This window comes from Musca autumnalis, unplaced genomic scaffold (assembly GCF_047663935.1).
Source record: "Musca autumnalis isolate F117 unplaced genomic scaffold, ASM4766393v1 scaffold_1, whole genome shotgun sequence".
NCBI lineage: Eukaryota > Metazoa > Arthropoda > Insecta > Diptera > Muscidae > Musca > Musca autumnalis.
In genome coordinates this window covers 104917381-104935239 of record NW_027411644.1, presented here as the reverse complement: position 1 = coordinate 104935239, position 17859 = coordinate 104917381, and the positions used below count along the sequence as shown (strand labels likewise).

Sequence of the window (17859 nt, the reverse complement as noted above, 5' to 3'; positions counted from 1 at the left end):
CGGGTATTTACCCATTGGGTATTTACCCACTGTCCATCTCTAGCCAAGAACCTGATATAGCTTCAACGAACGGAGAACACGACAAGCACCACCCCTACACAAAACAAACGTTCCTCAATCCTAAACGGGAAACCGTACTCATCACATCAACAATCATCTCTACAACAGCTAATGAACACTACCACAGTCTTAAAACACCAATATCCATCATCTACATAATCTTTGCAACTGTAACACAACCATCAAAACTATATCTCACCAATAATCATTTCATCAACAGCAATCTTCAATAATCATCTCCCCCAATCAACACAACCCCGAACAACCAGGATGATCACAATGGACCATAAGGTCTTCGAGTGGAGTGGCTGCCAGCATAGCAGCCGCGCATCCTAAAACCTAACCTAACCTTTGTTGTATTAAACATTGTTTATTAGTAACATGGTACAAATACACAGGTAGCCGCATCGGCAATTGTTGGTAACATAGGGTGTCAAAATTTGACATCAATTCAATGCAATTGACACATTATGTTACCATCAGCTGGCATGATAATGCTACCTGTATTATTGTACCATGATTAGTAAGAAGAAATGTAACTGTGTACTTGGAATTTCATAAATATCATTATTTATCCTAAAACCCGAGATTTATGAGGCGTACGTATACTTATATAAGACTGTATAGTTCATCATTTGTTAGTGCTGGTGAGCCCATTTTTTCCAAGAAATGGGATAGAATTTTGTCAATTTTCGGTTCTTGTTTCCACTTTTGGAAAATGCAATTAAATGAAATTTCCGAAGACATTTTGAAAGAACTTGAATATCTCCGAAACCCGCGCGTTCCCGTGTCTGTTTTATAGCTTTCCGAACAGAGGAGAATCCAATATTTCAGATTATATATAACATAACACGTGAATGTACGGAAATCACATTTAAAATGTCCACGGAAATCATGGCATACTGACATACCGTTTGTCCGCACCATGAATGAATCGAAAATCTACTTGTTGAAAACAAAAATATGAAAAAAATGCAAATTTTAAGTGCATTTCGAAGCCGTTTCGCGAAGTAAATCGTCAAACCGAGTTTGGACTACTTACGGTGGGATACTTATGGGTACTTTACACGATATGTATTTTACATATGGGTTGTCAATTGCGTATACATTTTTTATATAAAAAGTGACAACCCATATGTAAAATACATATCGTGTAAAGTACCCATTAGCTAACGATTGCAATACAAATATAACGAATTTTATGTTCTTCCAAATTTCCTTAAAGTTCCACTAAAGTGCTCATATTTCGCACTGTGCGCCGCAATTAGTTTTTCCTCAAACATCTTATAGTTTTTGTTATTATTTATCGGAAAAATGTAATTTAAAATGACAATAAGCAAGTCACCGCCAATTGTTGTTGTTAAAATTGATTGTGTTGTGTCACATGAACTGTCAAAATGAAATGTCAAATATCAAGCCGAATACGAATTCCAAAGTTAAACAATTTTTAACTTTGACGCCTGAAATCTTGCTTCGTTGTGGGTTGTTCTATTGAAAACAGTAAAATTTAATTCCTCGCTTTCACGCCAAGCAGGCGGAGCAAGGAAAAAAATCCATTGTGTTTTTACCTTTATGTAACCGTACTAATAGATTCATTCGTTTTAGGATAAATAATATGCTGTTTATATTAGAGCTTTTTGCAGGGTTAACCTTCTTTGAGAGGATTTGTTTGAAATATAAGCAAAGGAATTGACATTTAAAACCCAGTCGGTTTGTTAAATCCGGTTATATATAAACGAGGTATAAGCTAAAATTAACAAAAATTTAGGGGTCTTATAGTACGTTTATATATAACCGGATTTAACAATCCCACTGGGTTTCAAATGTCAATTCCTTTGCGTATACGTCAAATAAATCATCATTAAGAAGGTTAAACCTGCAAAAGGCTATGATATAAACATGGCCTTATTCTACTGACGTGGGGCGTATAATCCTCAAACAATCGCACACACATTTCATCCACATACATATCCATATGCGTTCATCAATAGACACGTCCGCCTTTTGAGGATTTATTTGACGTATGTATGCGCAATGGACTTGATATTTAAAATCCGGGGGATTTATTAAATAACTATATGTAAACGTACTACTATTAACATCTCATTATGGATTTACGCAACAATAACCGTTACGTTCACGTTACGTATATGTAACCTAAACACACGTGAGTTGCAATTGCTATCAAACTGTTGACTCGATTTGACAGCAGAAATCATAACAGAAAAAGAAAAACATTTGGAAAAATGTCGCAAATTCGTCGTGAGGTAACAAACAGCAACGAATATTTAAAGAAATTCTAAATAAAACCATTTTCACTGATTTAAGGTATTCAAAGCTTTTCGTAAGCTTCATCGAACTAGACAATTCATATTTGCTGGAGATGACAAGGCTTTAGAAGCGGGACGTAATGAAATCAATTCACATTTCAAGAAGAACATGCAGGAGACCAATTCAGATGAAATCAAGAAGGTAAGGTGTACATTAAATGGAAAAGGAACATGTCTATAAAATAATTTACTTCAATAACTTCCCACAGATGATACAGCTAGCTTTGGATGTGGATAAGGAATTGCGCACAAATGTTATTCAAGCTAAACAAAAGGATGAGGGTGTCTATGGTAAGTAGCACAAACAAAAAATAATGAATAGTTCCATTTACAGAACTATTGCCTCTCCCTTCTTTAGAACTACGCATAACCCCAGAAACAACCCGCTTGGAGAATATTTTATTCAATCCCGATGCTGTGATAGAACCTCCACGTCGTCGCAAAGGACAACCTGCTCCTGGCTGTTGTGGTGGCGAGGCCACTGCTGCATCGGCCACTAAAAATGTTGAATCAAAGCAAAAGTAATTACGTAGTCAATAATAAATTTTAAGTTAATTGTTGTATTCTTTATTAAAAGCTCTTTCTTGCATACTACTTAATCACTTTTTATGTTTTTTCGATTTACTTTTCTTCGATTTGGATTTTTTCTTCTTTGATTTTTTAGATTTCTTTTTCTTTCTTCTCTCCTCTTCGGAGGAGGAAGTGGAGCTACTACTTTCACTGGAAGATGATGAAGTTTCATTATCAGATGACTCACTATCGGAAGTAGTTTCCTCGCCGCTGCTGCTATGCCTTCGCGATTTCTTGGCTTTCTTTTTTCCATCCTCCTTTTTACGTTTTCTTTCGTCTTGTGGGGTTTCATCTCGTCTACAGTGTTTTCTTGCAGGCGATTCGTGTCGTTTCCTTTCCATAGATTTTCCGTTTTGGGTTCTGTCGGTATTTCTTGGCGGTGGTGATTCACGCCTGTCTCTGTTTTTGCGTTCGTAGTCATCATTGCGCCTCCTGTCATTATAACGTTCATCATTCCTCCTCTTGGGAGAGTGTCTATCATTATACCTGTGAGCTGGAGATCTATCTCTCAAATCCCTTCGATTATCACGTCGTGGTGGTGATCTCTGTCTCGATTTTGAAGTAGATCTTGATCTCCTACGATTCTCCCGTCGAGGTGGTGATCTATTTCTAGATCGTGATGTGGATCTTGACTTCCTATGCTTTTCCAGCTCTTTGTGTCGTTCTTCTCTAGCTTTACGCCTCTCTGCGGAGGTCATGCGACTCCTTGATCTAGATCTTGAACGTGTACGCCTGCGTTCACGTTGTCTATTGTTGTCTCTCCTTGGTGAGCGTTGTTGTCTTTCTCTTTGATTGTTGCTTGATTTGCGATCCCCATTGCCTTTTTCGCGCAAATTATTAAAATCTAAACCCTTAGAATCACCTTCCACTCCACGACCCTTGCCTCGCCACTTGATGCGCGACACAGACTGTGAGAAATCCACATGAATACGTCTATCGTCAATGAGTACATTGTCCATTTTGAAGTAGGCAGCTTCACAGGCTTTTTGATCCTCAAACTCCACAAAGGCATATTGCAGAGAATCGCCGGTCTTACGATCCCTTATTACTTCACAACTTTTGACACGGCCAAATCGACTGAAAATAATTTCCAAATCATCATCTGTCGTTACAGGATTCAATTTACAAACGAATAAAACATTTTCTGGTGGTGCCATGTCAGCATCCGGCAAATCACCCACAATCTCCAAAATTGTTGCTCTGGCCTTGGCCTCACGTTCGGCCAACATTTCTTGAATTTCCTCCATTGTCTTGCCATCGGTATCGTCAATATCCTCATCCGCTGCTATGCGGCCATTTTGCATACGCTCTGCAGATGGTGAGGGTGATCTACTTGGTTCTCGAAATCCTCTGGGATCAGGAAACGGATCTTCTAATATTACTGTATGGGTGATACGTATATCTTGGTAGGGTCTAAAATTTTCATCTACTATGGCTTCGTTTAACTTTCTCAAGGTTTCATGGCCCTCAACCACTTCACCAATGACACAGTGTTGTCCATCCAAAGATGTCAAATTATCACCAAGCGTAAAAAAGAATTGGCTGCCCAGCATTTGTTTGCCGGCTCCAACCAACGACATGAGGCCAGCACTAGAATGATGAATCTTTGGCAGAGTTTCACCTTCGAAGAAACGCTTGTGTTGACCTTCAACAACACCCCATATTGAACTGCCGCCATCACCAGCTCCTGTGGGATCTCCTGTCTGCGCAATGAAACCCTGTTCAATGGTATGGAAGAGATTGTAGTTGTAGTACTTCAGCTTGCACAGCTTCACAAAATTCAGACAGGCCACGGGTCTTTCGTCGATGAAAAGGTCGACAGTTATGTCGCCTATTGTGGTTTCAATGACCACTGACATTTTTGTCCAATAATTAACAAACGTTTCCCGGAATAAACAATAAAACGGGAAAAGGGTAGCAAAAAATTAATTTGTTGATAAACGTATAAACGTCAAATGTCGTGTGCATGTCAGTGTAGCATCAAAACAAATTTCATATGAAGTGTTGCCATATCTTTTTCTCAGATGACATTTATTTTATAAAATATCGAATGTAAACATTGAAAAATACACACAAAAAGAAAGGAATAGAAACAAAACAAAAAATAAAGAATTAAAAAAATGAGCAACGACGAAATTAACTCCTACCAAACCACAGAAAAAGAAAACAATGAAGTCACTAATAAAGACGGTGACGAAGATTTCAGTATGGATGGTTTCAATTACACTGCGGCGGAAGCCTTTGTACAGGGATTAGCTGGCCTTGTTAATCAAAGTGATGTGGAAAACATTATCAGGGCACAAAAACAAATGTTTGTACAGCATCAACATATTATGTTTGTTAATTAAACAATATTCTTTTGTGTTTGCAGGTTACAACGTTTTGAGAAGACCAATGAAATGCTTTTGAATTGTAATGCATTATCTCAGTCACGTTTGAAACAAGCCAACGATGACTTTAAACGACACTGCAAAGTATTGAGTGATATGAAAAAAGATTTGGACTACATTTTTCGAAAGATAAGGTCGATTAAACAAAAACTAAGTCATCAATATCCTCAGGCATACGCTGAAGCACCACAACCGCAGCGTAGCAGTTTGGCTGAGGAAGCTGAAGATGAAACAGAAATGCGTAAAAATAAGGAAAAATCACAAACCCAGCCCGAAACGGCGTCCACTGCATCTATGAGTAAGCCTACGAAAACAACTACTGTGGAATATGTTCAAATGGAGGAGACCATGGACAATGGAAAACCCATTGAAAATGATTTAATTAAACGTGTGTGTTCCATAGAAACAACCAATCCAAATGATTCATCCGATTGTACATCTGAAGATACTGGTTAGGTGAAGGCAACTATTGTACTGTAATATCAAATGAACGTTTATTCTTAAGTTATGTGTTGTTCCAAAGATTTTAAGCTAATTTAGGTTTTTTATTTATTTTAAGAACTCATTATTTTAAACATTTATTTGTCATGTAATTGACTGGTAAATAAAGATCTCAAACAAACCATACATTTTATAGAAAATTTAACTTTTTTCGGCGATAGGAGAAATTATCGTTCTGAAATTTCTACTAAAGTAGATCCATGGTAGATCCTCACATGTAGTATTTTAGCTTTAGTTTAGAAATAAACGTAAACATACATCATTTGCGCCCAGAAGATCAATTAGATGCTGGATGAAAAATCACGTAACCTTTAATAAAACCTATCTCTGCAGCAAAGGAGAAGATAGATGGTCCATAATATCAATATAAAACCATAGATGTCTTTCCAGAATCCCCCTATCAGGCCTCAGTCTTCATTTTCTGCAAAAAATGAAGGAAACGATAAAATGTTCATCGCGAGGCTTAATTAAAGATTTTGTACACAAATGTATGTATATTCTTGACAAAACTGAAATATTTATTGTCAACGCATTTATGTTCCTTCGTGTATTATTTCAGTTATCAGGTTCTGGTTCCTCCGTATCCAGACTCAAGAATTCTGCAAACTGGCTGGTTGCGTCCATAAATAATCAGGAGACAGGTAAGTGGGCTTAGCTGGGCAGATAAACAAATGTAGTGTGTCGTGAGGTCCCAATCCACATGCTGGGCATGTGTTGGGTATCGTGGCGTCAATTCGGGCCCAATATGAATTGAGTCGGCTGCATCGTCCGGATCCTAACTGGGCTAAAACCACTCGTGTTTGCTGCCAAGGCATTTCTGGCATTCTTCTGCAGCGATGGATGGAGGGTGATCTCTACGGCATTCACATTGTATATCTGTACTGCCCAATAGAAAATCGAGTCTATGATGACATTTTCGTCGACGATTCGTTGATGAAATTTCCGAAATTGTCGTGCACGACACGATGCATGACAATTTCTTGCATGTGTCACCAGAAAAAAAAACAAAAATAATCAAACAAAATATGCTATGAAATAATAGTACACATATCTAGGAATTGTTAATATTTCAATACGACTGAAATCGGTCAAACATTGTCGTGACATTTATGTACATATAAAAGTATACTACATAATATAAAAGCATTTCCGCGGCATGTCTGTGTAAATGCTGACATTTTCATTGACGATGCGTTGCCGAAATTTCCAAAATTGTCGTGTACGACAAGTTGCATGGCCATATCTAGCAGTGTATCTTAACAAAAACCCAAAAAAATGCTTAAAAAGCGTGCTTTGAAATTATTGAACACATGTTTATGGAAATAGAAAATTTTCTATTTGTAATAAATGTAATAATATAAAATGCGTAAACCGCGTCACGATCTAAACTGTTTTTATTTATTGTGCATTAACTAGAAAAGGGTGAGTTAGAATAAGTAGAGTAAATTGCATTTAAAATAATTGTCATAATTCTTTAAATTCGTGTATTTAGGTTGAAGTCAAAGCAGAGGTTTGAAAATCTCAATATGAAGCTCAGTAAGATTTTAGAAAATATTAGTGGCAATTTACACAATTGATTTATCATTGTTTCTTTTTGCAGAATCCATAAATAAGGATATGTAGATCGCCCTTCAGTTGGCTGGGGTAAGAAATACGGTGCGCCAAAGTTCGAAGACAATGGTGACTGGCGGAAATATGGGAGCTAAGTATTATTCATTTAAGATAAAATTTGTAAACATATTAAATGTTATAATTTAAAAAAAATTGACACACGATAACGTAAATTAAGTTGTCTTTAGTAGGGTCATCAATGAAGAATAACAAGACAGTGTCTGCAAGGTGTCTTCAGGGATATAGCATTGTCGTCAACGTTGTCTTTAATACACTTTCTACTGGGTTTATGTTTTTGTGAAATATTTGTTAGTTATTTTTGATTGAAAAATGCGTTTTTACAGTAAATTAAGGTCTGATTTCGCCTTTGGATCCCTTCCTAAATTCGCCTTGAATTGAACGATCGAGTTCACTACGCAATTCAAATCGTCCACATCGTTTGTATTAAAAACACTAAGCATACGTAACATCTCACGTTAGTTTGTGTGACGTTACTCATGCTTTTTATAACTGGAACAGTGAACTAGGAACTCAATGTGAGAAGGTACTCAACCTTTCAAATACGAAAATAGAAACACGTATCATTATAACATACGATTTCCAAGGGACCAATCAATGGTTCTTAATAGGTCAAACAGTACCAACCCCTTATGCAGCCCAATTATGAATGTCAACTCCCCGTAAGTTTTCTCACTTACTCCTTTAAATTGAAACTGCAGAAAGGCAAAACTCACGAGGAGTTGACATTCATAATCGCCTTGATGATCTCAGTGGTCAACTAAGATTCGAAGTAGTCAAAAAAGTCTCCACTAACAATTGTGGGCATATTTAGCCCGGCCGAACTTACCGTTTTTTTAAATTAATTTGGAACCAGTTACTAGGTATATAGATAAGAATGATTCTTTGTTGGATTGAATTTTTTTTTAATATTTAACCCCCTGTTTTTGAAAAAAGTATGTTCTCACACAAATTTTGTAGATCGATTTACTCGCCTTAGCGCAAATGTGGATCGCTGATTATTGAAAGAGGGATTCTTAACTATATATAGAACTTGTCTACGAAGAATTATATCTATATGTCATCTAGGGGCCGAGCTATGGATGCCCAAACAATTACGAATATAGACGAATGAACAAAAAGACTTACTTGGTCTGAAAGACTTACTGGCATTGTAATGTATGAATAATAAATGAAATGAAATTAGTTACAAAAACAGGGGGTAAGATCAATACAGATCTATCAATGGTAAAAATGTTAGACGTACCTGAAGTTTTTGGCTTACTGCTATGCCTAAATACGACCGTATTCCCAGGGCGTGTGTCATGGTAGAACAAATACAAGGTAAAGTTAATACTACAACAAATACAACTCGAACAACAACCACAAAGGAATTTGTTTTTGTTTGTAAACCTTAGTGTCAACGTAAATGTAAACAAAACAAGGAAATGTCTATAAATTATTGGAATTTAAAAAACTAATAATTTTTCACATTTGATTGAATATTTTGGAAAACATGAATGAAAACTCGTTAGATTTTCAATTTGAATGTTTCCATATCATTCCACTAAATGCATAATTTCTCGCAGAAAGTAGAATACTTGCAAAAATGTTTCGGGTCGTTGGTAATTCATTGAAAAAAGAGAAGATGTTTCAATCATTTGCTTTTGAAAACAAAAAAGCACATGTTTATTAGGGCTTTATTCTTTTCAAGTTTAACAAAATACCACACATATTAACAAATATTGTACCGCCTCTATAAGCGGTGTTTTAGTGTGCGGCATGTCGTTAGGACCTGGAGGAGGTTACATGTCAATGATATGAAGCCGTCTTTATGGGAAATAGTTTTTTTTTTCTGATGAATAAATTTGTTCTTCAAAAATATATATCCCTAATATACATCGAACATGGAAATAAATACATAAAATGTCGAATGGAATTTTACACTAACACTACAACCCAGTTCAGTCAGCTGGGTATTGCTGCTACCTTTTCTTGTTCTACCATGGGCGTGTGTGGTGAAAAAAGTAGAACACATGTATTCTTATGAGAACTACCGAAATACGTCGAGCGTATACTTTTTGTAAGTTGAACATTTTCAACTTTGACAGAACGTACGATATGTTATTGTATGTATGTATGTTTGTGTGTTTTGTATTTTGAAAACAAAAGCCCAACAAAACATGAAATACAATTCATTGCAAGGGAAAATTATTTATTTTACGAATGAAAACAAATAAGTTTTGGTCGCGGATTTTGTGTTTGAAATGGGATTTCGGATTCAACGTATTTGGGTAATACGGACGCAGAGAGACCGTTGTTGTGGTAGGTAGGTGAATATTTTTTGTACGTCACGACTTAATTTATGTCATGTTCACACGAGCGTTTCAATTACGTTGTTCGCCTGTCGAACGACGTACACGAATTAACCCGTTTCCACGACACCATTCGTAATTAACAGAAACATAAACAAAATTTCCTTCATTTTTTTTTAGTAATTTGTTTCCTTTTTGTTTCTGATTTTTTACACGATTTTGAACTAATGGACAAGAAATGTGTGTGGAATTAAGAAGGAAACACAACCATCTTCCTTTTGCATCTATATAAAATGTTTAGTCCATTAATTTTCATTCATCTTTTTCCTTTTTTTCTAAAAATTTTTGTGTTTTCAAAAAATTTTTCAATTTTGAATTTATACATGTCATAATTTATTTTTTCGATAAATTCTCTCATTTGTTAGGGATGGGACATAGTTATTCGTCGTTCAGAGAGTATTTCTAATCGAACAACGTAGAAAAATCGTCGTTCGTTCATAGAATTTAGTGTGGGGAAATAAGTAATTTATTCGTAGTTATGGGTCGAACAACGAATAGAGAACGAACGACGTACCGTGGAAACGGGATATTAGGTATAGCTGTTAACTATGATATTTTTCTTGACATGTTTGACAAATCGTCGGTGTCATACTTAAGTGTTCCATACGCCATTTGCCTGATTCGAGAAAAACTCAAGTTAATGTTTGAGCCCATACGAATTAAAAGTGGTGCAAAAATCCAAAACTTTAAGAGCTCAGGCCTACTTTACTAAACTCAAAGAATTTATCAGTAGTTTGTTTTAGTCAGTCTAGAAGTTATGGCCGATTTTTATAATTGCAAAAAGTTGCTGAATCGTTCCATGGGATCTTTTTTTCGTGTTTTTTGGCTGTTTGTGTCACATGGAACACATTTTGTCACATTTCAACAGAACCACTTTTTATCAATTGTGTTCCACCTCCCCTACGTAAAGTGCTACTGTGAGGTTAAAAATTCACGGCTTCAAATGATACATTTATATGAGCAAATAAATTCATTAAGGACCATTATTATATGTATCCTTTACATTTATTTATTTGAAATATATAGAAGTAGCGGGAAATGAATTTTGCATTTCTAATGTAACATAAAAACGTTAAGTGCGTTTTTCTCAAAATACCATTTTTGTAATCGGTGTCCACACTAGCTTACATCAAAATCTTGTCTAAAAACGATTGAATTTTTTATAGGAGGCGTTACCGTAATCGAAAAGAAATTGTGGTTTGCATATAAAATTACATTAATCAAAAATATTTAGATTTAAGAACTACTATTCTTCAGTTTTTAAGCCCAGGGGCTCAATTCTGTTTCTATGAAAATATGAAATGAAAACTTTTATAAAGGAAAAAACTGTCAAATGAAAAAATTTTAAAGAATATATTTTTCATTTCAAATTTTCATAGAACAAGAATCCAGCCCAGTCCTTTAAAATAATTTGTTCCATACGCCACATTGTTCGTAACTTAACCAAATTGGGCAATTTTTTGTTCCAAACGCCTTGATTTTTTGGGCGGAACAATTCGTTTTTGTCTCTTTTTGTTCCATACGCCGGGCTTTATGGTTATGGAACAAAAAAGACAGGATTTTTTGCGTCACAAGGCAGATATGGAACATATTGACAAAAAATCTGAAAGAGCATGGTTTAAAATCTAATAAGGTACCTTTATCTCAAAATGTCAAAAATGGCGTATGGAACACTTAAGCATGACACCGACGAAATGTTTCCATACATTTAATATCAAATAAATCCACATTCGCCCACCTGTTGGTACCGTAAGGAAAGAGTGGCCCTCAAATAATGGAGTGACAACTAGAGACGACAATTTATTCTCTGTAGAAGAAATTAGTAATTTAACATTTGAGATTATTCAAAATTTAAGAGGTTGTAAAACCAAAGATGAACAGTTCCATGTTGTCACACAACTGGCTGTTAAATATTTATATTCAGTATAAATGATTTTTTGTTCCTTAAAAATAATGTTTTGGAATTGCAGAAGCATTAAACATAAATATGATGAACTTTTTAATTTTGTATACGAAAATAAAATTGATATTTGCATTCTTACAGAAACATGGTTAACAACATCAGACAGATTCCCTTACAGTGATTTTAAATGCATAAGATATGATCGAAAAGAAAAAATAGGAGGTGGAGTAGCAGTGCTAGTGAATAAAAATATTGATATTATAAACACAATGTCTATTCAAACTTCATTGATTGAAAATATAGGTATAACAATTAATTCAAAAGGTGTAGGAGACATTAATATTATAGGTGTATACTTTCCAGGTGGAGCAGTAAATGAAAGATCACGAGTTCTGTATAGAAAAGATCTGAGAAAAATATTAAATATTAACGCCAGAACCATAATATGTGGCGACCTAAATAGTAGACATAGGAATTGGAATTGCAATAGAGCAAATTCATGGGGTAATATTTTAGTAGATACTATTACAACTCTTCCATATTCAGTAGTCTATCCTCAAACTCCAACTTATGTCCCAACGAGATCAAACGTTCTGCCATCTACATTGGATATCATATGTACAAATATTCCAGAACATATCAATCAACCAGAGACAATAAATGATTTAAATTCAGACCATTTGCCCGTACTTTGCAAACTAAATTTGCAATGCAATCAAACAGAGCACCTGATTTACAACTACAATAGAGCTAATTGGTCTAGATTTAAATCACATATTAACAATCAAATTGCCCACCTTTCGACCGACTTTAAAAACATTTCCGATGTAAATAGCATAGATTCATGTGTAGAGTTTTTCACAAAAACGCTGAATAATGCGGTAGAAAACTCTGTTCCTAAAATCAATCACAAGTTTAAACCTAATAGTCTTCCAAAACATATACGATCATTTATTCAAGTGAGGAATTTCTATAGACGCCAGTGGAAAAGATACAGATATAAGAGTGACTTCAACATGATGAATAAATATTCAGTACATATCCATTGCGAGTTAAAGACTTTAAAAAACAAATCATGGAATAATAAAATAAGTGATCTCGATAAAAACTCTAAACCTTTCTGGAATATTTCCAAGTGTTTAAGGAAGAAAAAGTCTTTTATTCCGCCTCTAAAGAAAGATGAATCCACTTTTTACAGTGACGCAGAAAAGGCTGATCAATTTGCACAAAATTTTCTTGAAAACCACAACATTGCAAACAACCTTGGCGAACCTGGTAATACAAGAGTTGTGCAAACTATATACACTCGTTTTACCTCTTTGAAAATTTACACCGGTTCTGATGAATACATTAGTAAGGATGAAATTATAGCAATAATTAACAATTTAAATATGAGAAAGGCGGCCGGTTTAGATGGTATCAAAAATATCGTCTTAAAGAATTTGCCCCAGTCAGGATTTTCCTTTCTAACTTTTATTGTTAATTGTTGCTTAAAACTTCAATATTTTCCTAAAATCTGGAAAACGGGTAAAGTAATACCCATACCTAAACCCCAAAAACCAACTAATTTAGCCAGTAGCTATCGCCCGATAAGCCTTTTGAGTTCTCTGAGTAAAATTTTAGAACACGTGATAAAAAATAAAATTAATATGTTTACAGAAGAGAAAAATATTATTCCCATTACTCAATTTGGCTTCAAAAGCGGCCATAGTACAACACAACAAATTAAACGCATTACAAATCATATCACAAATAAATTTAAAGAAAACAAATCCACTATATTGGTCACACTGGACATCGAGAAGGCCTTCGATTCAGTCTGGCATCAAGGTTTATTATATAAAATGATTCAATTTAAGTTTCCTTTATATCTGGTAAAGATCATTGAATCATTTTTAATAAATAGAAGATTTTGCGTATGTCTAAATAACAGTTACTCTGAGTTAATTGATATCCCAGCTGGAGTGCCACAGGGCTCAGTTTTAGGGCCTATTCTTTATTCAATTTACTGCTCGGACATACCAAATCTAAACCACAGCTTATGTGCATCTTATGCAGATGATACATGTATATTTTATTCACACGAAATTGGCGACACTATAGTGGAAAGGATTCAAAGTGATTTAAATATTATTGTATCATATTTTCATAAGTGGAGGATCAAAGTTAATGAGAGCAAAACTCAAGCTGCATTTTATACTAGAAAACGCAGTACTTGTTTTTACCCTCACAAAGAAATAGAAATGAATGGTTCATCAATACCATGGTGTGATGAACTTAAATACTTAGGTATAATCCTTGACAAGAAACTACTGTTTAGATCCCATGTTAACTATATTATTAAAAAACTTAATATTGCAAGGATTATGTTATACCCTTTGATAAAAAGAGGATCCATGTTAAGTGTAGAAAATAAAACTTTATTAGGGAAAGTTGTATTTCAAGCAATCATACTTTATGGATGTCCTGTATGGGGAATCTGTGCAAAAACCCATATAAAAAAGCTACAGATATGGCAAAACAAAAATTTAAAAATGATGTACAATCTACCATGGCATTTCTCAACCAAAGATTTGCACAAAAATTATAACATCAAGCTAATATATGATAAAATCAATTCTTTAAACGAAAAATTTAAGTATCGATGTAACAATTCAAACAACCCTCTAATAAATCAATTATATAATTGATTTTCTTTTATAATTTGTAAAACATTTATCTTCCATGTGTTATCAGAGAATTCCTACATATATTTACCTCTGTAAGAACTTACGTCTATGATTTATCTATAAACACTTATATATATATATCAACATATTGTTTCTTAGAAGAAAAGCATACATAGCTAAAACTCTGTAAAAATGTGATAACATAGAATAAGATAAAATAAATTTTAATAAAGAACAAAAAAAAAAAAAAAAAAAAAAAAAAAAAAAAAAAAAAATCCACATTCAATCCATTCAATTTATCATGATGTAAATATGTAGAATAAACGCAATTTTACAGTAGAATATTTCGCAGTTTTTTTCACGTTTGTTTTTTTTTTAACCTAAATAGGTACATATATGAATTTTTGTCTATTCCTTTACTTCTAATAAGTGGTATGTTCCAGAACCTGCAAGAAGCTACTAATTTTTACTACGATAACATTTTTTCCTTTATGTTATCGTAAAAAATGTAAAAATTAGTAGATTCTTGCAGTACTGGAACAGACCAAATGGTAAAAGTGGTGAACTATAGTCGAATTCTGTAACTCATTTTTTGAGTTACCGACAAAAATCCTTGAAATTAAAGTGCAGAGAAGTGCGCAAGTAGCTGATTTTGACACTCATAAGCCACATGCTGAAAAACAAGCGTATGTGCGGCTTGCTACTCTAAAAAATAAATGCAAGTGTTGCTTGCCATTCTCGAAATATGTACGAGTGTGGCTAGCCACTCAAAAAATAAGTTGTTTAAAAATGGATATTTTTTGACACTTGCGTATGCTTTGCCAAGTAGTTTTAAATACGCAATAACAATTTCTGTCTTACTTTTTTGCTCATTGCACATCAAGTATTGTTTTCAACCCTTGTAATTCAACCGATTGTCTCGTGCTCTCCGAGAGAATGAGAGCTAAGATCACTGATTTTCAAACGTTAAAAGAACATGCAAAAACACACATAACATTCCAAGCAAATAAAGAAAAGCATACATAAACGAAACAACAACAAATAAAATTACAATTGTTTATTTTTTGTAGTGTTGTGTGTGTCATGGCACAATTACCAGGTAGATGCATCAGCAAACAACTACAAGAAAAACGAGTTCAGTACTGTGAAATGTCAAAAATGTTTTCCAAAAATAAAGCGATTCACAAATTTGTTTCAACAAAATTTTGTTGGGCAGTTATTAATAAACGAATTATTACAAAAATCCACCAAAAATTCACAATTTTTTATTTAAATTTTTGTTTTTTAATTTTGTGTTTTCAATTACAACAACTTTTTTGACAGCTCACAGTACATCAGCTGGGCTGACGCGGATACCTGTATGATTGTGCCATGGTGTGTGTGCTTCCACTTGATAAGTCACTTGGCAAACTATCTACGATTGCGAGTTTTGTAACAGTGCAAAATATGATGAATACTTGTTTTACTTATTACGCACAAGCAACGGTCTTGATGCGTCGCAAGTGTTTTTGGTGGTGGTGGAAAAAATACCGAGTGCGAGAAAACACATGCGTTAAAATAGCAAAAGGCCCAAAAAACTTGTGCGTGCTCAATTGGCTTACGGGGGCAAGTAACTCATTGATGATCTCTGTTAAAGTGCTTAATTTCGCCAATTAACGAAATTTTTCGGTAAGTTAATAACCAAATCAAAGTTGTAGCTAACTGCTACCGATAACAATAGTGCTGCCAACTTTTATTAATACTTTTCATTAATAATTTTGCGTTTTAATTTTACCAATTTTTGTCGGTAAGTCCGTGTTTAGACACACGGGAAAGTAAATTCAGTTTTTAGGCAATAGGGGGTAGGAAAGAGTATTGAGGAGCTCTTTCCTCTCCGCTCTCTCCCAAAAACTCAATTTACTTTCCCGAGAATTTTGTGTGTCTAAACACAGACTAACCCAAAAAATGAGTTAGTCCCAATTTACATTGGGCGAGTTTACTTGCGGCAATTGTCATTTTGTAGGAGAGAGAGGTGAGGCATATGGTAACCCTTTGCCTCTCAGCACCCTCTCTCACCTACAAACTGACAATTGCCGCAAGTAAACTCGCCTAATGTAAATTGGGACTAACAGAATTTCCCTACAGCTCTCATATAAGCTCTGTTCCAGAACTAAAAAGTTTTTACAATTTTTACACATTTTGCGTTCCCGTACACAAAATTTATATGAAAATCGTTTACGACTTTTACAACTTTTACCACTTTATGAAGTACCGGAACAGGCCAATAAATTGTATCCTTTTTAAAGTAAAGGGCTGTTTACACCATCTATCAATGTCATCTGAGCTGTCATTTCTTTCACCCATTCGACATTCTCTATGTTTGTCAAAATTGACATCATCCATACAACTTTCAATTTGTGCGTTCATACCTACAAGTGTTATTTTCGTATGACATAACCTATAAATATAAAAACATCTGTTTACATTTATTGCTGAGTTGCAAATTTGCGCAAATTTTAATTTTGCCGGGATGAAATCATGATATTGGTAGCGATCAGTAAAATTTTGCAACACTGTCAGTTCGTTTTGAAAAACATTACTCTCCGTAATAGAGGGTAATAAATGAAGTTGAGCCAATGGGGGAATACTCCACTCAAACAATCGAAATGAGATTGAACTTCAACAAAAAACAAAACAAACAAAAAACAGCCGAGGCACGGGCGAATTGGAGCTTTGTTAAAAACAAAAAAACAAAATTCCAATAAACAACCTCACAGGCAACTGTGTTGGTGTTCTTTTCAACTCACAGAATTCGAAGAATTCTTAGTTGATACGTGCTGACATGTTGCAAAATATTTTGATTTTGGTGTTTCTTTGGAAAAACCGAAAAGTGAGTGTGATTCTCATTCATATGGGAATACTAGACACTTAAAGAGTTCGGTTTTTCGCTAAAAAAGGCATCATTTCAAAAACTGAGAAGCCAATTGATAATTCCCTTCGCCGGGATGAAATCATGATATTGGTAGCGATCAGTAAAATTTTGCAACACTGTCAGTTCGTTTTGAAAAACATTACTCTCCGTAATAGAGGGTAATAAATGAAGTTGAGCCAATGGGGGAATACTCCACTCAAACAATCGAAAGGTTGAAGGAAAATGAATATCTAGCATGTTTGTTGTGGTAGAATAGGTTTTTGGGGTTATAGAGGCATTTATGTTTTTGCCACAAAGCAATCATTTCCAAGACTGCTTCTTTCGACCAATCGATCTGAAAATTACATTATGATATATTACATTATGATATGAAAATTACATTATGATATTTCTTTCTTTTTATAAGAATAAAAACAAAAACGCCCATTTGTTTTTAAATTTTTAAGTTGACCTCAAGCCAAATTAAAACCAAAGAAAATAGCGTCCAAAGGTCAACAATAACCTCACAACATAAAAAATCTCTTATTATTTTTTGTTACTTT

General features: G+C 34.5%; 3 protein-coding genes across 3 annotated transcripts; 2 read left to right on the top strand and 1 right to left on the bottom strand.

Moving 5' to 3' along the window:
* Positions 1–2251: 2251 nt before the first annotated feature.
* Positions 2252–2989, top strand: LOC141403869 (complex III assembly factor LYRM7-like). The gene is made up of 4 exons (XM_073986924.1): positions 2252–2327; positions 2389–2532; positions 2600–2681; positions 2749–2989. Exons 1-4 carry the CDS (start codon positions 2307–2309, stop codon positions 2913–2915), a joined length of 414 nt encoding a protein of 137 aa, XP_073843025.1. The 5' UTR covers positions 2252–2306; the 3' UTR covers positions 2916–2989.
* On the bottom strand, positions 2935–4936 carry LOC141403854 (peptidyl-prolyl cis-trans isomerase sig-7-like). Its single transcript, XM_073986899.1, has one exon. It carries the CDS (start codon positions 4817–4819, stop codon positions 2990–2992), a length of 1830 nt encoding a protein of 609 aa, XP_073843000.1. The 5' UTR covers positions 4820–4936; the 3' UTR covers positions 2935–2989.
* A 55-nt stretch (positions 4937–4991) lies between these two features.
* Positions 4992–5974, top strand: LOC141403863 (kxDL motif-containing protein CG10681-like). Its single transcript, XM_073986911.1, has 2 exons — positions 4992–5271; positions 5332–5974. The coding sequence occupies exons 1-2, from the start codon at positions 5081–5083 to the stop codon at positions 5804–5806; spliced, it is 666 nt and encodes a 221-aa protein (XP_073843012.1). The 5' UTR covers positions 4992–5080; the 3' UTR covers positions 5807–5974.
* The last annotated feature ends 11885 nt before the right edge of the window (positions 5975–17859 follow it).